A 26,447-nucleotide genomic window follows, 5' to 3' on the forward strand; every position below is an offset into this window, starting at 1 on the left:
CCTTCTCCAGGCTGAACAGCCCCAAATCTCTACAGAGCTAAATGTTTAGGTGTAAATGAGGGTGCTTACTGGCATGATGTCTACACATGCCATACAGCAAGCATTTCCGTACAGGTAGCTCACTGACTCCTCACTCTCACCTCCCTGTGATTCAGAGGCAGTGAGGTTTTAAAGTATGGATTAAGAATGTTGGTATATACTGTAGCCGTTTCTTTTCTTGCAACAGCCTCCTTATTTATGTGCTCTTTGGCCAGTGATCCGAGTGGTTAGGGGGAAGAAATAGGTATTATACGAAAGGTATGTTAGATAGATCAAAGTACTATTCATGTTTTGTTGATAGCTCAATTGCAAATCTTGTGCAAATGGTTATCTGGTGTTTTGTTTGTTCATGGTCACCAGTAATACAGACTTGACCTGCTGCTATTCTGTGGCGTGTTTGCTCTAGGTTTATGCCTGGGGCTGTGGTGCGTGCCTTGGCTGCGGCTCCTCAGAGGCAACTGCTCTCCGACCCAAGCTTATTGAAGAACTGGCTGCTACAAGAATAGTTGATATTTCAATTGGTGACAGTCACTGTTTGGCACTTTCTCATGGTAAAAAGAATAAGATGTTAAAATACATAATCCTCCTCTTGATCAAGAGCAATTGTATCTGTATTTTCTAATTTCTTTGTTTTTTTAGATAATGAAGTTTATGCTTGGGGTAACAATTCAATGGGACAGTGTGGTCAGGGGAACTCTACTGGTCCCATTACTAAACCGAAGAAAGTAAGTGGGTTAGATGGAGTTGCAATTCAACAGATTTCAGCAGGAACGTCCCATAGCCTTGCCTGGACAGCTTTGCCAAGGGACAGGTAACAATGGTGTTTGGGGACAAATGTTTGTACAAGTCCACTTTGGGATATGTTTAATGCTTTACAGAAGGTGTTAGCCATGCCCTGTATTTTCAGTGTTCTGCTTGTTGTGTTTTGGACTGGAGAGTCCCCTCTTGCTCCTCTTTTCCCCCTTTCCTGTATTTTAAATTGTTACAGATGACAAGCAAAAATAGAGCAGCGTGAAAGTGTTAGTTCTTCCTATATGAAGATCTTGTTAGCCAAAAATTACCTCTCTCTACTAAAAGTTGACAAGTTAGGCAGTGGGAGGAAAAACAAGTTGTGATTTTTTTAGTTTTCCTTCTGACAGGTCTGAACTATTTTATGGCTTAGGCAGTTTCCTTTAGGGTAGCAAGGAGTAGACTAAGCAGAATACTTTGGGGAACTGAGAAGTTTTTTTAAATCTACGTGGTGATTTATCTAATCTTAAATGTCTGGTTGATGGTTATGTGTTAACCTGAACTAAAAACCTGTACTGAAATGAATAGCTTGTTAATATTAATAACTGAAATAATATGTTAAACCAAAGACAGGAGCAAGTGATTGAGGTGAACTGGTGAACTTCAGATTCATATATGGCTTAACACAAAGGATTAGAAAAAGTTAGTATTTGGAAGATAATTCAGGAAGAATTTCAAATGCCACCTTTTAAAGGGAGCTAACTTACAAAATATCAGTTAAGAATGCAAATACAGCACTGTATCAAAGTCTCTTTTTTTACTTAGCATTTGTACTAAAAGCAGTTTTGTGAGTACTGGTCAGCTTCTGCACAAATCAGGTTAAATACATACAGCTTTATATTTATGACCTTGTGGTTTTGTTCGTAAATGAAGGGTGTTTGATTTAGAAGGGACTTTACAGAAAACAAAACAGAAAATAACTTCAAGGGTCGGGAAGTTGGTCTGCCTCAATCATAGTAATTTGTCCTAACAAAAATGAGTTCAGTCAAGCGTGTACTTAACCTGCTCACACTGTTAATTTACTGAAGCACTTAGGATATTCTCAGTAGTTAATTAACTTTGATGTTTGATTCCAGGCAAGTTGTGGCATGGCACAGACCTTACTGCGTAGACCTTGAAGAAAGTACCTTTTCCCATCTTCGTTCTTTTCTTGAGCACTACTGTGACAAAATTAACAGTGAAATTCCCCCACTTCCTTTTCCTTCATCAAGGTATATACAGCATATGCATGTTACAGATACTTACAGATTTTTTTCTTTACAGCAGTGTTGCATGGCTTAGTCCTAAGTATTTTGAGAGAAGATTGCATTTATTACTACTTATTTTTCCCCCTTTTGTGAGGAATATCTTTTTTGGTGTATTTTGGGATGATTTGCCTCCTAATACATGGGACTATTTTTGTAAACTGCATTCCTCTTGAAACCACTGTCCACAAAGACACTTTTCTGTATTCTAGTTTTGATTTTTTTGTTCCCACATTGGCAGTAGGTTTTCAGAGGAGTTTCTTTAATGCCCCAGTTGGAATTTACTTATCTTTCTGGTATGCAGAATCAAATGAGAGTTAAAAGCTTGGAGGATGAGTGAGAGGGAGTAAGGCTAAGAATGGGAGATACTAACAGGGATGTATTTTTTTTTTACAGGGAACATCATAATTTTCTTAAACTGTGTTTGAAGTTGCTTTCTAATCATCTTGCGCTTGCACTGGCTGGAGGGGTAGCTACGAGCATTCTCGGGCGGCAAGCTGGTCCTCTTCGAAATCTGTTATTTAGACTGATGGACTCCTCTGTCCCTGATGAAATTCAGGAAGTAAGCTATGCTTTTTTGTTCACATGTGAAAATCCTCCTCCTTCCTTTTCTTTCTTTCTTTGTATAATTTTATCCAACGCTCTGAACTTGGCACTCTGAACACAATTCTGTCTTTCCAGTTTTACTCATGAAAGTTAAAAAAATTTCATCACCATCACTACGTTGTTATGATCTGGAGGCAGAGGAAAATGGTGACACAAGAGTTTCAAAAGGCTGCATTTATTTTGTAATGATTACTATTGCTTGTAATAAAGAACCTTAGAAGTTAATGTGGATTGAGGAACTAACTTGAGTAGCTTCTCCTAAGATGGCACTCTTACAGGAAACAGCAACTTACAAAGAACTTTTTATTGTTTTGACAAGCTGTTTGTCTCATTTTACTCCTTCAGTTACCTCATATCTTTGCACCACAGAACAAAAAGTTAATGTGTTATTGTGCAATAGAATACTGATGTTAAATTAAGTGGATGTTTTGGATATATCATGTGTGATATACTATATTTTTTAAAGATACAGTTGAGTTGAGGGTGTGTGTTTCCCTACACACACTGAATAAATATTTTCTGCTACTTTGATTTTAGGTCGTAATTGAGACTCTCTCAGTAGGAGCGACTATGCTACTTCCTCCATTGCGAGAAAGGATGGAATTGCTACATTCTCTTCTACCCCAAGGTCCTGATAGATGGGAAAGCCTATCAAAAGGACAGGTAAGGTCAAGGCAGATATGCTGTGCATTAAAAGCAGCTGTGTATTTTATTACTTTTTTTTCTTGTCTAAAACATTTTGAACAGTGAGGTGAGTCTGCTTTGCAGAGTGCAAGCATGTTATTGGTGACATGCAGGGCAAAGCCCAGCTTAACAGAATCTATAGGTAGCCTAGCTAAATGAGAATCTAGTGAGGCAGGGATCAGTACATGTTTTCTGAAGTGAAGGCTGACTACAGAAAGGTTAAGAGTTGTTGTATTAGAGTAGCTAGACAAATTTAAAGATTAGATATTTTTAATAGTACCCTGATTTTAAAAGTATTGATAACAGAAAATTAATTATTTTCTGGGAAGGGTACTTGTATAATGCTTTTCGTACGTGGATTTCACCCTCCTTTGTGAAGATGACTGGGATGTACCTTTTTTTCTGTTTGTTGAATGTAAAAAATAGGAATTAATGCATTTTGGAATGAAAGAATGGGAATTAATAAAGTTTGGAGACTTGCCCAGTATCTAGCAGATGGAAGGAAAGAAATTCAAGGAACATCTGTTACTGTCCTTGAGAGCAGTAGGAATTGAAGCTTCAGCAGTAGTATCAGATTAAAAAATGAGGAAAACTATAACTCAGTCTGTACACATAGAATGCTGGTCCAATAATGTATTTTATACAGTATGGAATAGACCAGTTTACACTGACACTATGAAGAAGGATCTTCTGATCCTGATTTTCTAAAGCTTCCTATAGATTAGTATAGCTATAGACTGAAACCCCTGACAAAGAACAAGTTCAGGATTTTCAGGATTCATAACCAGCAGTAGTGGGAAACACTACTAAAATTGGAGGTCATTGCTGTGCATCTGCCACCTTGTTTGATCTAATATATGCTTGTCCTGCTTTTTGCACTTTTCCTTTTTCCTATGTATAGATTAGAATAATTGCTCTCTCCTCGCTCCATATAATCTGACAACTATAATACGTTATTAAGTTATAGTGATTATCATAGCTGCCTTCCAGTATCTGAAGGGGGCCTACAGGGATACTGGTGAGGGGCTATTCATTAGGGACTGTAGTGATAGGACAAGGGGGTAATGGGTTGAAACTTAAACAGCAGAGGTTTAGATTGGATATAAGGAAGAAATTCTTTACTTGTTAGGGTGGTGAGGTACTGGAATGGGTTGCCCAGGGAAGTTGTGAATGCTCCATCCCTGGCAGTGTTCAAGGCCAGGTTGGGTGATATGGTTTAGTGTGAGGTGTCCCTGGGCATGGCAGGGGGGTTGGAACTAGATGATCTTAAGGTCCTTTCCAACCCTAACTATTCTATGATTCTATGATTATCTGAATAAAATGGTAAAAGCATTTTGTCCAACATCTAATCTCTCTTAATCTCAAAATTTTAGTGTAGGTATGGTCATCTAATTTGGTATATTTAGCTGTTCTTTGATGCTACAGATCTGTAGGAAAAATTGTTAGGATTTTTTTTTCCTTAAACTTCCTCGTCTTATTTTAATGTCTCATTAAAATATATTTATTGCATTTTTTACGCATGGTGCTTTTTTTCTTCATAGCTCATTTTATCTTCATTAACAAAGGGTGTTACTGGTGTCTAAATTTTTCTTTAGAGAATGCAATTGGATATTATCCTGACAAGCTTGCAGGATCACACCCATGTAGCTTCTTTGCTTGGCTATAGCTCACCATCTGATGCCACAGACACTTCCTCATTATGTATAAGCTATGGAAACCTCTCTGATCAAACGTATGCTGTCCAGAGCAGTCATCCGGATACCCATCTAGCTGAAATCTTAATGAAGACTCTTCTAAGAAATTTGGGATTCTATACAGTATGTTGGTTTTTTATACAGTTGTTTTTTATGGTAATGAATTTTGAAAACTTAGAAAGTTTAGTTGTTTTTCCCAGCTTTCAGAAAATGGCACTCTTTTATATAAAGTAGCAGTGCCACATGTATTTGTCCTGAAGTGGACTAAAATAACTTAAATCATGTCTTAACATCATTGTTCTAATATTATTATAGTGATATTTATTGTTTAACTTGGCTTATATAAATGTAGATGGGTTTATAGCAGACGAAAGTATTTTATTGCTCTTGCTTTGGCCTCAAAATTTGTTTGGAAGATAGAATGTAACACATCAGGTACTTAGATCGTATGGTATGCTTTTTGTCAGTATCATCTCAGCCACCAGGGCTGCTTTTTAAGATGATAGTATTGTAGAATCTGAGGGCAGACTTAATTATTCTCTTTCCCCCCCCTTTTTGTCATAATAGGACCAAGCATTTGGAGAACTGGAAAAAAAACAGTGATAAATTTTTACTTGGTACATCATCATCGGAAAACAGCCAACCTGCTCATCTTCATGAGCTCTTATGTTCACTGCAGAAACAGTTGCTGGCTTATTGCCACATCAACAGTGTTAGTGAGGTGTGTGCCCTCGTTTTTATCATTTAGGGGAAAAATAAATTCATGCATGAGCACCAGCATGTCGTAAGTTTTCTGTTGAAAATCTTCTGAATATTTGAGAGCTAAACTGATTGAAATAATGAGTTCCTTAAATACATTTACAGAGTTCTTATGTTTGTTTGTTTCCTTCTAGAATTCCAGCAGTGTGGCACTGCTTCACAAGCACCTTCAGCTTTTATTGCCTCATGCTACAGATATCTATTCCCGTTCTGCAACACTGCTTAAGGAAAGCTCTTGGAATGGTAGTGTGGGAGAAAAACTGAGAGGTAAATATTCATGGAATAATCAGTAATGCTGTCTCTGTAAGCTTAGGGCAATTCTTGTTTGTTTAGATTGAATAATAAAATACCTTATTTTCCTTATGGTCTGCCAAGCCTCCCCAAAGGAGGAGATTCTCTACCCAAGGATAACATCTCTTTCATGTTTTTGATAGAACATTTTGCAGCAAAAGTACAGAATGGAGAGGATGCTATTGCATTATTCAGTGTCATTAGTTCTAGATTTCTTTTTAAAACTACTTTTTGGAGGAAAGATTGCTAAAAATTATGGAAGTAAAATTTGGGATGGATTAATAATTATTAAACAAACCCCAATTCACCACAGTTCTTTCTGACTTGTTAAGTAGTGCTTGGAATATGTAACTAATTCAGAGTATTTATTTCTTTCTCTGTAGATGTAATTTATGTATCAGCTGCTGGTAGTATGCTCTCTCAGATTGTCAACTCATTACTGTTACTACCAGTATCAATAGCTCGTCCTCTGCTGAGTTACCTGCTAGATCTGTTGCCACCTTTAGATCGTCTCAATCGATTGTTACCTGCTGCAGCCCTTCTGGAAGATCAAGAATTACAGTGGCCACTTCATGGTAAGGGTAATCTGAACTTCTCCTGATGCAGCTAATAGATAAATTTGTCATGATCTATTTAGTTTCATGTCTGGATTTTTCCATTTGCTTTCCATTTCATCCTGTAATAGAATTATAACTTACAATCATGATTTACCTGCAGACTTTCTGAACATGTGCCACCAGATTTTTCTGGTGCCAGTGAAATAGAAATATAGAACCGGAGATGAAGTGACTGAAATGAATGACTATACTTATTTGCTATTCATTATGTTTCTCGTTGATATTTTGGCAAAGTATTCTGGTTCAATTGAGTGCTGTTTCCAGTCATATAATTTATCTGTGCTTGTTACCAGAATGCAAAGAAATATATATTGCACAAAATAGGTGTTTGAGCAGGATTGTTTTCAATGTCTGGGCAACAGTGTCTAATTTGTGAATTCATTGCTAATACTTCTAGGTGGACCTGAATTAATTGATCCTGCTGGAGTGCCCTTACCACAGCCTGCCCAGTCTTGGGTCTGGCTCGTTGATCTAGAGAGAACTGTAGCTTTGCTTATTGGGCGGTGTCTTGGTGGCATGCTTCAGGGACCTCCTGTGTCCCCTGAGGAACAAGATACAGCCTATTGGCTGAAAACACCCCTTTTCAGTGATGGAGTGGAAATGGATATTCCTCATTTAGGTAACGATAAATGCAGGTGTTTAATTGTCAGTGTGAATAGTTATGTTGAGTTTTAAAATTTCTGATGATTTCTTAAGAAGCCTGTGGGCTTAGAGTTTGTCTTTCAGCATTCTTGTCTGTTTAGGTAGTAATATAAAAAGTTGGAAAATGGGTATTTTTATGCTGTAGTTTACAAAGGGTCCTGGAAATGCATACAGGAGAAAAGTAAAATCTGCAGTTTCTCAGTGAAAGAAATAACACAGGCTTCACTGAGTTAACTGCTGATGTTTTGCCCTTAGGTGCCCAGAATTTAACAGCCACACCAGAGGCTCCATTGTTCAATGTAATTATTAAAAAGGTCATTTTGAAATGTATTCTACTTACAAAGTGGAATTTTCATCCATTAGAAATAATATTATTAACAATGAACTTAAATTCTTCTGATCTACCAGAATTGGTCACATGACTCAATATTAGTATTTCTAGTCATCCCTTCCTGTCTGAGTAATTAACTTGCTTCTGCTTTTCTGTGGCCTGTTTGTCTTAGCTCCTGTTTCCTCCTTCCTCTGATTGTGAGTAGACTACTTCAAGACTTATGTACAAGACACAGTATTTTGAAATGGGTCCATAAAATAATTGCGAGTATTTGGCTATATAGATTAGGTGGAATTGATACAGAATTGTTCTATTGAAGCAGAATTGGATAATGCTTCTAAATTTATATAGATTTTATGTAAATTGTAACTCTTAAGTCACTTTATTCCTTATCTGAGTTTTTAGGCATACAACAAGATCTTAAGTTCTTTTTTTTTAACAAAGTGGAGAGTAAAAGGTGTTTTAACCACTTGTAGGTAAATGCATGTAATCATCAAAATTTGCAGAGTTTAATTTCTTAGGTATTTCCCTTCTGTTAGATAAATGCATGAGCTCGTTATTAGAAGTGGCCCTATCTGGAAATGAGGAACAGAAGCCATTTGATTATAAGCTGAGACCTGAGATTACAGTCTATGTTGATTTGGCCTTGGGTTGTACAAAAGAGCCAGCAAGGAGTCTCTGGATCAGTATGCAAGACTATGCTGTTAGTAAAGGTAAGATGTTGAATGTGTGTGTGTGAAAGGCATGTTGCGTGCTTCAGCTGCATCCTAGCAGAATCCCATACTTTGGCAATGACTTTTAATTTTGTGACATGATAAACTTGCTTCATTGTCATGTTCTGTGATTTTTCTTTTGCTTTTACTGTTACTAATTTTTGACATTGACATTTTGACAGTGTTTGACAAGCATGTGTTTCAATTTTCTTTTTCCCTCCCATCTGGAAAACAGACACTCTTATTTGCTTAGTCAGTTACTGGTGTTTTCTTTTCCTAGTAGAACAGGGTGAAATTTGGAATTAGAAGGAAAAATTGATGGGGAGGAGATGGGGGGAAAGGCAAAGTGACTTGCAAAATATGTTAGGAATGGGATGAAGGGTAAGTTATTTTTCAAGTCCATGGGAGGCTGGCCTCACAGGATTAATGGTTCTTCATGCTTATGACCTTAAAGTTGGGTTCCTGCTCAGGCTTCCTCGGTCTGCAGTTAGTGAGGTCCACTAACTATTGCAGTTGCACTGTAACACTGCTGGATCCAGAGATAATTTTCTGTAGCTCTGGCCAAACTAGGCCACATGAAGAAAACGGCAGATGGTATCATGTGCCTTTTGAAAGCAACACAGAGTTCTGTTGCAGAATTCCACAGAAACAGGAATTCCAGTAAACTGTGCTGGTTGTCTGCAAAATCTGAAGTGACTGGGCTAATATGGATGATTTTTATTCTGGACTTGGATGTTACAGAAGTTGATGGGGTTCTGCCCTGTCCACAAAGCAAGCTGACTGAAAGTTGTATCATGACAGCACAGCATCAAATGCAAAGTAGTGGAACTTGCTGAGGAGCAGGTATATTAGACTAAACTGTGTGGCCAGATTAATTTTTCTGATCTTTAAAGCAGTTTTCAAGGATTCATAGATAATATTTAATTGAGAAAAAATGTTGCAAATATATTTTATGGAGGTGGGACAGTAATACTCGGGTTTTTCATCGTGAAAATTTATGGTGCCTTGTGTAGGTTTGCTTGGCAGTTTACTTATTTTATCGTTAAACAATGTTTTTTTTTGTATTTTCTTTTTAAAGTGGGGGGAAATATTTTGAAATGAAAAAGTCAGTTTCTGAAAACACTGGACAAACCTTAATTTTGAGACCTGAAAATGTTTCTTGTTAATAGTAGTGGAGCTTGTGCTTAAGCTTGTGCTTGTGTTAATAGTTGGCCCTCCTGCCACAGGTAGGGCCTTTTTATCTTAAGTAAGTCTGCAAAATAATTCCTGAATATGGTTTTGTGTGTGAAAGAGCAGAAAGTCTCAAGTATGGTGTGTTTCTAAACAAGTTCCATGTAAATCAGTTTCTTGGTAAAAAGCTCCAATTGCATGTCCTTGCTTGAAAGAGAAATTGCAAGAGAGTTTGAAAGAGTTCAGCTCTGTGAGTGTCTGGCATCAGTTTGTGTGCATGCTCTTGGCTGACTCTGAGTGAAGTACCTTGAGCAGACCAAAACACCTTTTTCCGAAGCAGCATATTTATGAGTTTCTGACGCTAAACTTATTTCTTAAGCATTAAAACTACTTCTAAATCTGAAGATTTAAATAGGTGATGATTTTTTGTCAGGTTTTTTATGATTAAAAATATATTTGGTTGTTGGAAAGGGTAGTCAGTTTTGACGGATTACTTTCTATTTTCAGATTGGGATACTGCAACTTTAAGTAATGAATCACTCCTAGATACGGTGTCTAGATTTGTTCTTGCAGCTCTCCTGAAACATACAAGTCTACTTAGTCAAGCCTGTGGTGAGAGCAGGCAAGTAACTTACAGCTGCATTTAAAAATTCCGTTTTTAAAAGGTTTATATGACGTTTTACAGTTTGGTTGTCTCTCTTGTAGGTACCAGCCTGGCAAAGCCTTGGCAGAAGTATACCGCTGTGTGTATAAAGTTCGGAGTCGCTTGCTTGCCTGCAAGAACATGGAACTTATTCAGACCAGATCATCCTCAAGAGACAGATGGGTAAGACTATAAATCTCTCTTCAGTTCTTCAGGCTTTACTGCATTTGAAGAAAATATTATATGATGGTAGTTTCATATATGTTGCCTCACCTGTGGGAGTTTTCAACTGAAACAAAAGGCACTAAGATGCTACTAGTCTACCTATGAAACAGCATCATGTGTATACTAACGGCTTTGATGCTGATGTGTCAAGGTTTGACAACAGAGCCTAGTAAGCATTGCAAAGAGATGTTTTTCTTCAGACAATCTGAGTAACAGTTACTAAAAAAATTGTGGTTTTCTACTTTTGTATTTAAAGCCTTGAGTGTAAACAGCTGTGTTGCTTATTTCACATAGTATCAAAGCAATATTTTTGCTAGGAAAAAAGACTGTTCTTTCTTGTGTGTTAATCTTTTATATTGATGAGAATTAATTTCACTTTATTTTCTTTAATCAAGATGTTAGATAACCAAGAATCTGCTGATGTTGATACTCAAGAACATCCTTTTACTCGTACAATTGATGAGGAAGCAGAAATGGAGGAGCAGGCAGAACGTGACAGAGAAGAAGGACACCCAGAACAGGAAGATGAAGAGGAGGAAAGAGAACATGAAGTTATGACAGCTGGTAGTAAGTACTAGTCACGTGTGCCAATAATGTGATCTGCTTTGGAAGGGTGTTTTACTTCCCTCTTCAAGATAAAACAGAAAAAGTATTTGAAAGGTGATAAGATCTGTCTGCATAAACACCGAGAGAATTTGGGCTTTAGAAAATGGTGTAGTGCCTTTATTGGGTTGGGGTCATCTCCTGAGACAAGAGATTGTGAATATTAGGCAAGTGGACTGCCTTTATGGGCAATTCTCAGGGCATCTGCCATATACCAGCACTGTCTACAAGGCTATTAAGTGTCATATTGTTTTCTATGAATGTTTGTTCAGTAGATCTCTTGAGTTTGTATCAGTATTCAGATACAGAATTTTTGCTATTTGTACGGGTTGTTTTTGTATGTAATAAACTTTGAAGTTTTATATTTTTCTGAAGCTGGAAACAAAAGCACTGATGGTAACAATGGACTGACTGAGTTGGAATTCACTTGTATCTTTGAATATCTCTTCCTAAGTCTAATGAAACAGTGGATGTTCTAGTGAAAATTTGGTATTTGTAACATTATTTGCAATGCTTTCTCACAGGTTTTCTGAGAAAACTTGTTTAATTCAGAAGCTAGCTTGAAAAAGGTGAACTTTGCAAACTGCTGTTAGACTGACTTGGGCTTATAATCAGTCAGTGGGATACTTAATCCTTAATTTTTCCAATTTTAGTGAAGCAACATCCAGCCACGCACAGCTGCTTTTCCTGTTGTTACCCTGGTGTTCACAGAGACTGAAATCATGTTAGTGTTTGAAAATTGCTGTAGGATGTGTGAGTTTAGAAGCTGCACACATGTTCAGTAGATGCAACATGCTTTTGCTGCTTGCTCTGCAGTTATCCTGGGCAAATGCTTAGTATTCTTAAAGCATGCTTGGATATGGTTTCTGGGCACAATAAAGGAAATGTATCCAGAAACATCCAGACAGTAGTCTTCCATGGCACATATAAGTAGCAAGATAATGGCTCTTTTACTGGAGGTCCTAAGGGAAAGCTCATCCTGTCATGCAGGGTTCAGTTTGTGTCCTTGATGCCTTGCTGTGTCTAACTTATAAGCAGGAAGTGTTTGCCTTGCTAAAGGGGATCTGAATCTTTCAAATGAAAATTATTAAGTCAGGAGAGTTTTTGGTCTTTGGACAATAATGTGGTCTCTCACGCAGCTTCTTTAAAAAATCTGACACCTTAGACAGCAGCAGAATTAAGCAAAGTGAAGGCTAAGAATTTTGATGGGATGTTCATTGCACTGAACAAAACTTATAAAAGCTTGAGCCTGTTTCAGTATTGAATTAGAGATATGCTGGTGTCTGGAATACACATGTGCAGAAGGGTTACTTTATATATGTCTGCTAAAAGGCAAATATGAAATAATCTCTTTGCTGTCAGAACAGGAGTTGGGTTTCAGTAAGACACTGAAAGAGCATTTAGTGTTCTGTCCAACTCTTTTGTCTTAACTTTGTGTAAATGATTCATTTAATCTGTTTGCCTGACTTCTTTGTACTAATAATGTATTCTTCTGCTGCTGGAAAAATGCTCATGTTTCTTTGTAGAGGGGCAGTTTTGGGACCAAGATGTAGATGAATATTTCATTCTGTATAGCTTTTAGAAAAGTGATGTCTAGAAGTTAAGACCTTCTTTTTGTGTTGCATGTTACAGAAATATTTCAATGTTTCCTATCAGCCCGTGAAGTAGCTCGGAGTCGGGATCGAGATAGAATGAACACTGGGACAGGGACTAGGCTTGATGATCCACCTCCTCAGTCTCAGCAGGAACGGAGAATCAGCACTGATCTGACAGAAGGTCAAGATGTGTATACTGCTGCATGCAACTCTGTGATCCACAGATGTGCCTTGTTAATCTTAGGAGTGAGCCCTGTTATTGAGGAGATCCAGAAACGAAGGGAGGATGGGCAGTTACAGCAGCCTCCCTCTACTGCTTCTGAGGGGATTGGACTCATGACAAGGTGGAGTTTCATGAATGCTTAGAATACTTAACTCTTTTGTGCTTCCTTTATCATTGATTAAATAACCTTGGTTTTCCTCTAAGGATTCTCAGACATTTTTAAAGGAGTTTTTTGCCTAGAGCAATGGTGTGCTTTTGTTGAGAATAGTGATTTTGCTCAATTTACTTTGTCTACATTAACTAAACCTGAGTAAGAGTTTTAGTCTGTGTGGACCATATTGACTTTTCAAAGCTGGGCTTTAATACTGAAGTCCAGACCATCAGGTATACAGATAATCTGAGGTAGCTGGAAATATTCCTGATTTTTTTGTAAGATTGTGTGTTTGGATTTTTTATTTCCATATTTGTATTTTCTTGAACTTTAGCAATGCCCTATATAATGGGGTCCAAAAGACATTTGTAGGATATGTTTAAAAGCAATAGTTTCAAAGCCTGTTATGAAACATGTCATTTGTGATCAATTTTTATAAATATTCTTAACATATTGGTGTGTATTGTTATTGACACTGTTGTTAGGTACAGGATAATAACAAAAGCAAGCCAGACAGCTCACTGAATTGGTGAAGTATATCATTTAAATAGTATAAGTACTACATAATGTATTTTAGTTTTCCTAACCTGAGATATTCTTGGTAACACAGTTTTATTCTAAACTGGACCCATTTAAATGTTTATTCTAGAGGTCTTTGTGTATTAGGAGATAAAAGAGGAATTGTGTACCTGGTGCTACTAGTTAACTGCCGAGTCTGCTTAAAATTCTAGTGTACAGAAACTCTGATATGTTAAATCACGATATTAATGGGGAGTTCAGAGGGAGATTGTATATATTCAGTACTCTTTTTATTTTTGCTTCTTTTTGGAAATCTAGTCCCTAAAGCATGGGTGGTTGCCTCTGTTATTGTCAGGGTGGCTTTCATTTCCAGCATATCAACTTTCGGATGTGTTTTAGGGGGGTGGGTTTTTAAAAAGTTCAGTGCTTTTCCACCCACTTACTTTGTCTGTTTTCTTGCCCTCTCATCTCTGAAGTGTTTCTGTATACTGTATGTAGCACTTAGCAAAGCACTTGAATGATCAGTCATTTGAGGTTGTCATTTGTTTCGTTGGCTTGTAAGGTTGTTAGGAAATAACAGTTTACTAATACACTTCATAAGCATAATACCTGAAGCCATCAGACCACTTTTTTGATCTTTGGTGTGGTCTTGTGATGTTCTGTGATAATCTGCTCCCACATAAAACTGTGGTACTTGCTAAATTTGACTATCAGCTCTCCCTTTTGTCTAATGCCAGTATTCTCTTTCTTTGTGTGTGTGTGTGTACATAAAGTAGAAGTGAAAGTCTTACTGCTGAAAGTCGCTCAATCCATGCAAACTCAAGCTACAGACTGATTAAATCAAGAAGTGAATCTGATTTGTCTCAGCCAGAATCAGATGAGGAAGGTTATTCACTGGTAAGTAAACTAACATTATGTACTTAGAGATTGTCAATATAATATTTAGATGGGAAGTACATCATACACATTTGTTTAGTTCTCTGTTTAAGCACTTTAGCTTCTCTTCTAATAACACCAGTTTTTGAGAGAAAGTAATAGGGGTAATAAAACCAGTGGAAATGATAACTTTCTCATTTTCATGGGTGAGGGATGTATTTTAAAAACTCGAATATTGTGCACCACATATGTTCACCTAAAGAAATAAGCCTTTTATTCATCTTTTAATCTAGAGTGGAAGACGAAATGTTGATTTGGATTTGGCATCATCACACAGAAAGAGGGGTAAGTTTTACTGTTTACCTAGTGATTACTGACCTGATAAGTATGTTAGTATTTCTTAAAGTAAAATATGTTTGCAGTGAAATACAGTAAATAGTGGCAATCAGGATGTTAAAATTGTTTAAAAAGAACGTTTTATATAACTAGTACCTACTGCTTGCTGTGCTAAGTTCTGTTGCTTTGTGGCTTGGTTATAGTATTTCCTAGGTTGTAACTATTCTAGTTTCTAGAATTCCAATTTTCTTTTGAAGCAAGTGAGGATTTCTGTGACATGAAGTTAGGTGAAGAATATGGAACTTTTCATTCTGTTTTCAGTTACATGACTTCAGGAAGGACAAATTACCAGGGAAGTTCAAGTAGAACACTCTACTCTTGTGTTAACAGTGAACATTTTTAGCATAAAATGTGCTTGAACATAGAAAACTCATATCCAGAAAATACTTCTGTTTTCGAATCCCTTCAGCAGCAGCACATCCACAGAACCAAGCAATTGCTTCTTCCATTGTTGCAATATAAATCAGATTTTTAGCTTTTGTACTGCTTTTTGTTGCACTGCATTGTGGGGCATCTCACTGAACTTCTTCACAGAAGGCAGTGTGGGGGGCAAAGAATGTTTGTTCACAGAGACCAGAAAGTGTCACTTCATGCTGGATGATGCGGAGTCTTTGCTAGAATCATGACTTTTATGTATTGTATCTGTAAAAATCTTAGTAAGAAGCATTAGGTTATGATATGCCTTAATTGCAAGAAGCCTTAATACTGTTAGATAACCTTAGAGTTTTAGTTTAATAGCCTTCATCGATAAGCAGATTACTGAGAAGCTGTTGTCTTTTTTAAAGTCTTTTGGAATTATAAAGCAAACCATCAGTGGCAGCACCCATTACACTTCAATTCGTTAATTATATGGAAAGGAATTCCTTGTCCATGCTCAAGTAAAGAAATATACTAGAGCTGTTTGTTCTCTGACAGCAGGATATGTGTTGATATTCTCAGTGTTAGAAGATGGGATAGCCTCTGTTAGCACTCTGGTCTGCAGTGTATTCTTTGAAGCCACCATTTTTAGCTTTGATATTAATCTGACACAGAGCTATCTCTGTGTTTTCCTCTATATCCTGAAAGTAATCCAGGAAATCATTCTGTGTTAGATCAAAGATATGATATATCTTCCGGCGCTGTTGATTGGACTCATAAGGTTGTTTTGGTCATGGGCTCCAGGAAATGAAACATAATGCAGAACAGACTTTATCAACCAACTAACCTATAGAAGCTTCATATTACAGAAAAAGATTCTGCACCAGATGTGTAACACTGAGGAGAAATAGAGGTAAATGAAGTTGTCCTTTCCAGAACCTATAAAGAAGCTCATGTAGCTCATTTGCAAACTGAACACTGAGACATGTACAGATACCTGTTTTCTGGTACTAGGGGTCTTATTTGGTGTCCCCATAGGACTTGTAGATTTTTTTTTTGGTCTGGTCTTGACAATTGGAAGTTAGTCAGCATATGATAATGCAAACTATTGTACTTGTGCCATGTGATATATCTGGCAGTTTTGGCTGACACCTAATATCAGACTTAGCCAGTGAATGCAGGGTGCATTTACAGGGAAGCATTCCTGATACTTATGTCAAGGTCAGGAAGAGATCTACAAAGATCTGTGTGATCAAGTGGATGAGCTGTTTAGCTGGGTGCTATTTAAGGTCTTTGATTTGTTGTGAAATGTATCATTTTGTGAATCCTAGTTATCTTCTGAAGCTGTCCTGAGGTTCTGGAGGGTTAATTTGTCCTAAGCTAAACTCTGCACAGTATTTGATCCTTAAAAAGTTGTCAAAATAATATAGTGTGTATAGGGTATTTGTGAGTGGTTCCTTTGTAACAGGCAAGAGAGTAATTCCTTCTGCAATGGATTGGCTTCTTTTAGAATTTGTTGAGTGTAGCAATTCATTAGTCAAAATTCAGATCACATTTCCTTAATAAATGAATCTCACTAGTGGTTATAGTCTAATTTTTATGGTATGGACATTTTTTCTATTCATAAATGGCAATATAGAAAACTAGCAGTAGAAAGACTAGTAATACTATAAGCTGTTCCTGTGGTCTTGCAGATGAGTATGGAAGGAAAGCCTTATCTTTTTACTCAGTTAACATCTTAACCACTCAGTCCATTCATTAAGTGCTTTTTCCTTTGTTTATTGTATCTGGTCAGACGTATGACTCCAGTATTTGTACTTCAGCTTGAGGATCCTTTGAGTAACTTGTTCCTTGCTGTTATTTAGTTATTCATAAATTAGATAACTTTTCCTTCCATTCCTGTAAAGAGAAGTATTTTCAATACTTTTGCTATAAGGGATGATGAGCATATTGTTATTTTCCCCTCATATCTAAGCCATTTGGGGGTATTTTTTGTTGCTTAGGTTAATCTTCATCAGTTTTGCAGATCCAGAGAGTGTGCCTCAAAATGTTGTACCTGTCCTGTATGGTACTTGCGGGCTACTGTACGTTGCATTAGAGACTTAACAGTAAAGAATGTGTATTTAGCAGTGCAGTCATAAGCATAGTTACAGAGAGTCCTCCTGTCTTGGCGTGTCATTAAAGTTAAATCAGTGAATTTCTGCATGCTTGTGTGTACTGTAGTACTTCACTAACACAACTGGGCAACTCTGAAAAAAGCAGCAACTTGAATGAAATCCAGATTAAATTGAAATCGTTTTGTGTACTTGTAATAAAATGAGTTCTGCGTTTTGAAATTGAAAGATGGTGTTTGAGTAAGGGGCATAAACATGTCTTGGTGGATGCATAGAACTGTGTTAAGAGGGAGATATATATATATTTCTTCTCTGAAAAAAAGGTGGAGAATTTGGAAGTCTGTTACCTTGGCTGTACTAATTCAAGAGTAAACGTTTTTTCCCCAAAACTTTGCTGCTTGGTACAGTTGTATTGATTGAGATGAGCTTGATCTTTTAAGTCTAAGTCATTCTGAAAAAGAGATTTTATGACTATGTTGCCTTCTGTTTCAAATGTCTGCTTTTGTCTTCTAATTCTTGTGTGGTGTAGTGTATTTACTCCTTTTTGGCCAGTTGAGCCCCAGAAAAAAGAAGAGCTTCAAGCAAGTAACTGATGGCATGTTTATATTTTTGTCTCTATAGCTTCCCTACATATTTTATGTTTTCTGAAGTGTGCATTGCAGCTGTGCCACATTCATTTAGAAAACTCATTGTTACAAGCTGGCTTATAAGGACAAGTACACTTGTTTTCCTTTCTTTTTTGTTTTTTCACTGTAAGCTTCAAGTTTATTCTTATGTGCAACTGTTCCTGTGATTATAGAGGCTTATGGAGATGCTAAGCTGCAATCAGTTCTGTGTAATTGATGTTATACAGAATCATGCTAAGCTTTATATGCAATCATACCTCTGGTTCTTCTATTGATATTTAACATCTTCAAGGAAAAAAAAATCCTTTTAGATTTGTGTGCCCTAATTCTTAAATGTTTTTAATTCTGAAGTTTACTACATGGACTTCTGATGTGTTTGTTTTTAAACTATATACTTTTAGTTTTGACTTCTCTTGTTTTGTGTATTTCAGAATTGTTGAACTTTTCTGCTAATTTGAAACAATTTTAAATTGTACTTACAGTCTTGCATTTCATACTGAAATTATTAGCTGAGATCTCATCTTTTTTTAAATATAAAAAATAGGTTTTTATTTAATACATTGTGAGGTTTTTTTACTTATAAAATGTGACTGTCAAAACTAAATTTTCTTCTAATGTTCTGTAGCTGGGATGCTTTAAATTCTCCTGCTATTGAAAGACTGTAGGGCTTAAGGAGGGTTTTGAAGTAGTTGTTGCTACATAAGCAACATTTTGTGGACTTGGTAGTGATTTAGCTATGCTTCCTATAGGCAACCTGAGGTTTCATTTATCCTTTCCTTTGTGCTCTGTTCACCGTGCATATGCCAGAAAACTCCATTTACATTAAAATGGATATTTTACTACCCCCTTATTCTACTCTATTTACCTTATGTTTTCTCCCCTCCTACTTTAGCTTACAACGTAGTTTTTAATAGCTTTAAAGCAAATACTAGAATTAATATTAAAATTAGGGTAAGGTGGTATCTGTCTTAACCTTTTAGTACTGTCACCATGTATAAACTGTAAAATTGAGTAACAGTGATGCTTGAAATTCTTTCATAGTAAAACATCACAGAGCAGGGTGTTCTCTGTAAACCAGGTAATATATTGCTGTGCTGCATAAACCAGCGGAAATTAGGAAATCAGACTGCACTTTGAAAAGTAGTGTTTAATCTTAATTGTTGCATTCTCCAGAATAAACCTGTGTGTGTATATTTCTGTCAAAATCCTAGTATGACCTAAGTACTGTGATGGCTTTCTGAAGCCATTACTATCCTTTTAGTAGCCAGTGTGAGGAATACCATACAAATGCACACAAATACCATTTACAGAAAAGGAAATGGGGATGTGAACAGGTTTTCATAGTTCACACACCTGACAATTTTTTTGACTGTGGAGATTAACTACCTAATTTACAAAAGAAAAGCAAATTTTCACTGTATTCTGAATTTGTAAGTTGGGTGAAGGTGCAGGTTGCAACCTGCAGGTTGGTTGGCAGAATATTACCATTTTGCCTTTACCTCAGGAAAGGAATGGTGAGGAATGGTTGCAAGAAGAGATGTCCTAAGTTCAAAACCTGATGTGTCTACCTTTCCTTGCTCCCATGAGCAGCTGGTTACAGGGCTGCTGCAGGCAGGCAGTGTTTAAAGTTGGTCCTGAAGCTAGTACCACTGGAACTTAACCTCAGCAATGAAAGCAGGCTCTCAGCAGATGAATTTTTATGAGGTTGTGTGACTTTTTCCTGGAAACAGAGATGATAAAGAATGTTTGAGGTCAATGCCCTGCCAACAGTTGTTAAAAACTGAGGTGTAAATGTCAATTTGTACAAGTACTGTGAAGAAGTTGTGACTCTCTAATTGGTACCTGTAACATGTGCACAAGAGAGATTAATATTTAAAAATTCTGTGTGCCTTCTTTAAAGATAATTCAGACTAAATTTCAGAGTGAATTTAAACATGCAATAGGTTTCCACGTAGGTCTGCAGAATGACCTGTCTATACAGCTGGAAAGTTATTTTCAGAAGGGTCTGCTCCCTTGCAATGCCTTGCATAGCTCCAAAAACAGCTAACAGCATTTACAAAAGTAATAAAATACCAGCTTCTGTGTTGACACGTACATTTAACTGATGCATATCATCTAACTGCTGACGAAGGTATGACTTTAGTGGCATTGCACTCATTTGTACCAGGGAGAGAGTTGTAGCAAAACTCTTCTGGAAATGAGATTAAATATGTGGTGATAAGTAAGTTCCAGTGCTGCAGATTGATGACTGGTGCTCATTTGAAGCAGTATAGTTACTAGTGATGGTAACATTTCAGATAGCATAATGACATGTAGATGTAATAATACTTGGAAATAGACCTGTGAAATTGCCAGATGACGGCTATAGATCTAATACATGCTGCAGGTGGTATTAATGATACATGTATCTATTTATTTTGAGTAATAAAGTAAATGTTCTCTGTTAGTTTAAAATAAAAATTCGCTCTTCCCTTTTGCCACCATGAATTATGTAAATACTTCATCCAGAATAACATACTTTTTCAAAACCATTGAATCTATAATGGCTTGATTAAAACCAAAGAATCCTCTTGGTTTATGGTTAGGCTTCAAAATAAATAGCCCAAGTGCACAGTTTCTGTTGTAGCAGATCTTATTTTTTTGTTTTTTATTTTTTACTCTTTTGTCATTTAGCTGCAAAGCATTTTTTATTCAGTGTTCTAGCTTTAAGCTGAGCAGTTTGAGTGGCTTTTATCTTTTTGTTTTCTCACTTGGCAGCGCGTTGCAATACTGCTTAACATAATTAAATACAGCCTTTCCTGTAGGGAAATTGCTGTAAATTTAAATCAAGTGGTTTGCTCTGAGCTGCTTAATGCATGGTATAATTAATATGACTATTCATTTCCCACCTGTAGCAGTTCACTCTGCTGTCAGAATGTATTACCTGGTGATTTGCAATTTATGAACCTTCATTATGTGTATCTTTAGGAGCGTTACATAGTCAAGTGGAACCTTTAAGTGATTCATGGGTTCGACTAAAACACAGCAGAGACTGGTTATACACATCCTCCTGCTCCTTTGTCGAGTCCGATTTTGATCTCTCAAGATCCCTTGGAGTACATACTTTGATTGAAAATGTTGTCAGCTTTGTAAGTGGTGATGTGGGAAACTCCCCAGGATTTAAGGAACCAGAGGAAAGTATGTCCACCAGTCCACAAGCATCAATAATTGCAATGGAGCAGCAGCAGTTGAGGGCTGAGGTAAGTTTCAGTTTAACATCTTTTCTTATTCTTCATAAATTATGCTCATTTTATGGTTTCTTTTAAATCATAGTCCAGATTCTATCTATTTAAGGACACTCTCTCTTTTCATTTAAAATATCTTAACTGGAACTGGGAACTTAATGTAAATAAACTCAGAAATGAAACTAAAAAAATAAGTCAGCGAGAAAACAGCTGCCTCAATTCATTCTCTTTTACAGCTGGAGATGATCTAATTTCTAAGGATATTTGCTACTTACTTAATACTATCTTTTGCCTGCCTTTATTTTTAGCTTCGTCTGGAGGCACTTCATCAAATTTTAGTGCTTCTATCAGGGATGGAAGAAAAAGGCAGCATGCCTTTAATGGGAAGTCGTCAAGTACCAGGATTTCAGTCTTCTTCATTGCTTACTTCTGTTAGACTACAGTTCCTTGCTGGCTGCTTTGGTTTGGGCACTGTAGGACACGCAGGTGCCAAAGGAGAGAGTGTAAGATTGCATCACTACCAGGTAAGTACTTCAGTAATTTCTGCCATTTCAGTAACTGTGTGATTATAATGTATCAATTCTTATTCTAATTTGTTTGTTTGACCCAGGATGGTATCAGAGCAGCCAAAAGAAGTATTCAAATTGAAATCCAGGTGGCTGTGCACAAAATTTACCAGCAGTTATCTGCCACATTAGAAAGAGCTCTGCAAGCTAATAAGCATCACATAGGTAAGTAAAAACCAATTTTGCAAAGTATTTAATGTACAGTACAACAGTTTAACAAAACAGACTTTTATATTAGTGCGCAGAACTCACTGATGTGTCTAACTGACAACTTTTCCTGGGAGAGAGAAGCTTTTTAACTTTGCTCTGTTGTAATTTTCTTCAATTGTTAGGCCTTTTTATTTTAAGATTTTTTAGTGTTGTCAGCCTTTCTGTTCCACGTACCTCAGTCTTCCACAGTCACCCGTGTCTTCTTAGGCACTTCCAAGTGATTTTTAGGTTTTTCAGGGATAAGCAGTTTTCTGAGGAGATCAATTCTCCGATATTTTTTCCTTCAAGTAAACTTTCTTTAAATCCAAAACCAAAGAGAAGGGCATTTTGCCTGTTTTGAAAGCTCTTTCCCCTGTCCTTTTATACCCAGATACTGCAGTGTGCTTTTCTGTCCTTGAGGGGTAACTGGAACTCTGCCCATCTTTGTGCCGTTGTACATGTACTGGCTGAGAGCTTCTGTACACAAGAGAGTTTTATAATTGTTGGTAGAGCCTTATGGGCATTCTTACCTGAATTGTTTTGTTGTTTCACTAAGAAATTTCATGAGAATCCGCTTTAGGTAAAACTGAAAAATTAAGCATTTCACCCAGTTATCATTATCCTAGAGAGAAGATTCTGGTTTGAGATATAGCCTCAGAACATTTATATCACAAACCAGTTCTACATTGTATTCTTCCTTGGACAACCTTGACATAGAGGTTATGTTGACTTAAAAGATGCTACAATGGTACATCAGAAAGGCTACCTTACAGCGACGGACAAAGAATGCTAAACTTTTCCTTGATAGTTTATTACATTAAATTTGATTAAAAAATAATCTGCTGTTGCTCTGTTCTAGTATTACTCTAAACAGCTTATTAATTAAGACAACTTTATTTTAATCTTAGAAGCACAGCAGCGTCTTCTGTTGGTAACAGTCTTTGCTCTAAGCGTCCACTATCAGCCTGTTGATGTCTCCTTGGCCATTTCCACTGGTCTGCTGAATGTGCTATCACAGTTGTGTGGCACAGACACCATGCTAGGACAGCCACTGCAGCTGCTGCCCAAAACTGGTATTTCTCAGCTCAGCACAGCTTTGAAAGTAGCCAGTACAAGACTGCTTCAGATCCTTGCTATCACCACAGGGTAAGTGTCAGATGTTCCATTTCGTTTGGAAAACTTAATTGTTAAGCTTTTCAGTATCCTTTAAAAATAACTTTTGTGTGAGCTTTCTTTAGGGCAATAAATGTTCAGAGGTATATAGGTGAAATGGGGGGGGAAAAAGTAGTCACATTCTTTATAAGAAAGGTGCACATAAAACTGATAAATACTTTTAAGTAGTGATGAGTTTTGGACCAAAATAGTTGGAACCTTATGGACTATAAACACTGTATTCTCACATTCCCCATTTTGCTTGTTTGGCTTTGTGTCTGGATCTAGTAAGTTGATACGATGATGCTTTATGCTGCTGTATAAAAGTCATTTGTGTAAAAGCAATGCTGATGGTGTGGTGGGAGATCTTTAGAGCAGTACATTGTGCCTCTTCAGAATATACAATATTCTTCTGAGGAATACTGGCCTCTGCCAGACCACAGAACAACATTCAAATTCCTGTCAACACTTAAATATTTAGTTTAACTTAGTAAAGAAAAAAACAGTAGAGAAAGTAATTTCTACTTGGAGTAAAAGTATTATTTGATATCCTGTACATGCATCTTCATTTCAGTGTTCATACAACACATTGTGTTTACCTGCCAAATATGTTATGTAAAAAACCCCCAATAACATACACAAAAAAACCCTAACCAACCCAAACCCACAAACCCTAACCCCATCTCTGGAAGCTGCAATGGGATCATGTTTAACTGAGTAAACTCTTTTTTCCCCTAGGATGTACTGTAAATGTGTCCCTTGATTCCGAAGATTGGACAGTTTCAAGTGTCTTAAAACTAGGGTTCAAATAAGAATAATATGCCAAGCGTATGGTGGAGGATGAGGGAAAGTAGCTTGCTGCAATAGAATGAATTAGATTTATTGCTGTGGTAGACCCAGTTGTGTATTTATGTTCTTGTTCCTTGATCAGCTCTTAAATACTCTTCATTTTACCTTTCTTTTTTTTGTGGGTGTGTATAGAACCTATGCTGACAAACTGAGCCCAAAAGTGGTTCAGTCTTTGCTGGATTTATTATGCAGTCAGCTGAAGAACTTGTTATCACAAGCTGGTGTGATGCTTATGGCTTCCTTTGGAGAAAGCGAAGGTGAGGAAGATGGAGAATCAAAAAAGACAGATTCCAGTGGAGAAAATGAGAAGAGGGACTTCAGAGGTAATTATCTGGCATCATTGCTGTTAAAATTTTGAAATACTAGAAAATAATAATGAAAGAAACCACAGAATGCTGAGGCCCTCACCCACTTTACTGTATTTTGACTGTTGTTGGGTCGTTCTTAACTCCGTAAACTAGATTAAGTCAATTTCGTCAAATAACTTCTTGCTCAGTTCAGATTTACATAGACACAATGCATTAAGTAATTTATAGTTAGGAATAGGCTGAGAATAAGAATTACTCCATCTGGTTTGGAGCTAGGAAGAGAATACAGGTTTCCTTGAAAAACGAGTTATTGGTAGTGGTGCTTTCCATAAATAAGTTCATAGGAATTATCTAAATTTCAAACTGCAAATAAATATAGCTTAGTTAAGGCATTGGTTGTATTTGCTTTGTATTATGCAGTTTCTGTGGTCTTAGTGGATACCAAAAGGTTAACTCTACCCTGTCATCTTAATCTAACAAAAGGTTTTCTGAAATCTCAACATCTTCACATAATTTACAGTCCCTTAATGAGCATTTAGAGTTTCTGTGGAAATCATGTGTTTGAAGAAATTTTTAGTTGTAGCTTGGTTTTAGGTGTACATGTTTTTGATAGTGCTAATGATTGTCTTAGCTTATAAATAATGCAGTGGCTGATGAATTCAGAAGATAATTAATTAGAAGTTAGAATCTAAAGTTTTTCTGCAAGCATTTCCTTGTTAAAACTGCCTTGAAATATTAATCTAGGGGTGTGAGGAGGTACAGGTTTAGTAGCAAAAATCCCCATAAAGCAAAAACATGCTTAGAGACCAGTGGTTACATTTTATATTAGAGGGACATGTATAAATGTGTGTGTTAGATTTATGTGGCAAGATTCGGGTAGTGGGAGTGAGCTGCAGGGGTGGCTTCTGCAAGAAGAAATTAGCTTGACCTCATGTTTGGAGCTTCAGCTGCCTGCAAAATGGACCTGCTTCTGCCCAAATCTGAGCTGGCTGGTGACCCTGGTGATGCCTCTGTGGTAACACACCTGGGAAAGTGTATAAAGTGCCACACAGCAGCTCTGTGAGGTGTTTTGTAATTTTTTCCTACTCTGTTTTTCATAGAAAATAAATTAAATTAATTTTTCCAAGTGGAATCTGTTTTGCCCATGTTGGTAACTGGTCAGTAATCTTCTGGCCCTTATTTTTACCCATGAGCTTTTAATCTTACTCTGTCCTGTCTTGCTAAGGAGCAGAAGTGAGAGAGCAGCTTGGAGGGCTCCTGTCACCTAAACAAGTTTTAACAGTCAGCCATCCTGTCGTAACTGATCATTGTATTTTTACTTAGAGAACAGTTTTTTTGCCAGTAACAAGGACTGCTTCTAAGGTTGTCATAATAAAGTTGTAAATGAAAACTCTTAATTTAACTTCCCAGCTGCCCTCCGAAAGCAACATGCAGCAGAACTGCATTTGGGAGACTTTCTTGTTTTCCTGCGTAGAGTTGTGTCTTCAAAAGCAATTCAGTCAAAAATGGCATCTCCAAAGTGGACAGAAGTACTTCTTAACATTGCTTCTCAGAAGTGTTCCTCAGGTATGATCTTTCCAAAGTGTGCTTAATGGTTACTTGCATTTCTGTAGCGCAGTTCCTAAAAAAAGTACTGTTAAAACACGTTACGTAGTGAGCAACTAAGACTAACTTCAGTAGATGTATGCAGCTTACACTTGGGAGACTTGTGCACTGGTGGCATGCAGCTGACATCAGAAGTGTGTGCCTGATGCCGAAGTCACTTTCAGATTATTAATATCTTGTTCCATCTTTAGGAGTTCCATTGGTTGGCAATTTGAGGACTAGACTTCTTGCACTTCATGTATTAGAAGCTGTATTACCTGCTTGTGAATCTGGTGTTGAAGATGATCAAATGGCTCAGGTCTTTATATTTTGTTATAAGCTTTTACACCTATTTCTTCGAAAAGTCTCTGTAAACTTCTGGATGTTTCATAGGTTTGCTCAGAATTCACATAAAGTGAGGCTCAGTGTAGATACTTGCTTATCTAAGAGCACTGGGTATTTTGAAATTTATACCTAGAAAGTAAAACAGTATAATTGTTTTTGTTGTCCTTGTCTTGGATTCGAAATGATCTGAATTGTGTTCTAATATACCAGGTTGTTGAAAGGTTGTTCTCACTTCTGTCTGACTGCATGTGGGAGACTCCAATAGCTCAAGCTAAACATGCAATTCAAATAAAGGAGAAAGAACAAGAAATAAAGCTACAGGT

The 26,447-nt window shown here is 36.9% G+C and overlaps 1 protein-coding gene across 1 annotated transcript in view; it reads left to right on the top strand.

Moving 5' to 3' along the window:
* HERC1 (HECT and RLD domain containing E3 ubiquitin protein ligase family member 1) overlaps positions 1 to 26,447 on the top strand; it is a 76,765-nt gene that overhangs the window by 9,239 nt on the left and 41,079 nt on the right. Inside the window, 26 exon segments of the mRNA XM_005145703.3 lie at positions 446 to 590; positions 679 to 850; positions 1,905 to 2,039; positions 2,469 to 2,634; positions 3,216 to 3,341; positions 4,958 to 5,179; positions 5,624 to 5,647; positions 5,649 to 5,777; positions 5,950 to 6,082; positions 6,490 to 6,681; positions 7,121 to 7,342; positions 8,236 to 8,409; positions 10,087 to 10,201; positions 10,285 to 10,405; positions 10,843 to 11,014; positions 12,683 to 12,989; positions 14,315 to 14,435; positions 14,708 to 14,759; positions 20,875 to 21,146; positions 21,440 to 21,655; positions 21,742 to 21,862; positions 22,795 to 23,032; positions 24,020 to 24,210; positions 25,606 to 25,761; positions 25,992 to 26,098; positions 26,335 to 26,445. Coding sequence (XP_005145760.1) covers positions 446 to 590; positions 679 to 850; positions 1,905 to 2,039; positions 2,469 to 2,634; positions 3,216 to 3,341; positions 4,958 to 5,179; positions 5,624 to 5,647; positions 5,649 to 5,777; positions 5,950 to 6,082; positions 6,490 to 6,681; positions 7,121 to 7,342; positions 8,236 to 8,409; positions 10,087 to 10,201; positions 10,285 to 10,405; positions 10,843 to 11,014; positions 12,683 to 12,989; positions 14,315 to 14,435; positions 14,708 to 14,759; positions 20,875 to 21,146; positions 21,440 to 21,655; positions 21,742 to 21,862; positions 22,795 to 23,032; positions 24,020 to 24,210; positions 25,606 to 25,761; positions 25,992 to 26,098; positions 26,335 to 26,445 — 4,140 coding nt within the window.

The sequence above is a fragment of the Melopsittacus undulatus genome, chromosome 9, assembly GCF_012275295.1.
Source record: "Melopsittacus undulatus isolate bMelUnd1 chromosome 9, bMelUnd1.mat.Z, whole genome shotgun sequence".
Classification (NCBI taxonomy): domain Eukaryota; kingdom Metazoa; phylum Chordata; class Aves; order Psittaciformes; family Psittaculidae; genus Melopsittacus; species Melopsittacus undulatus.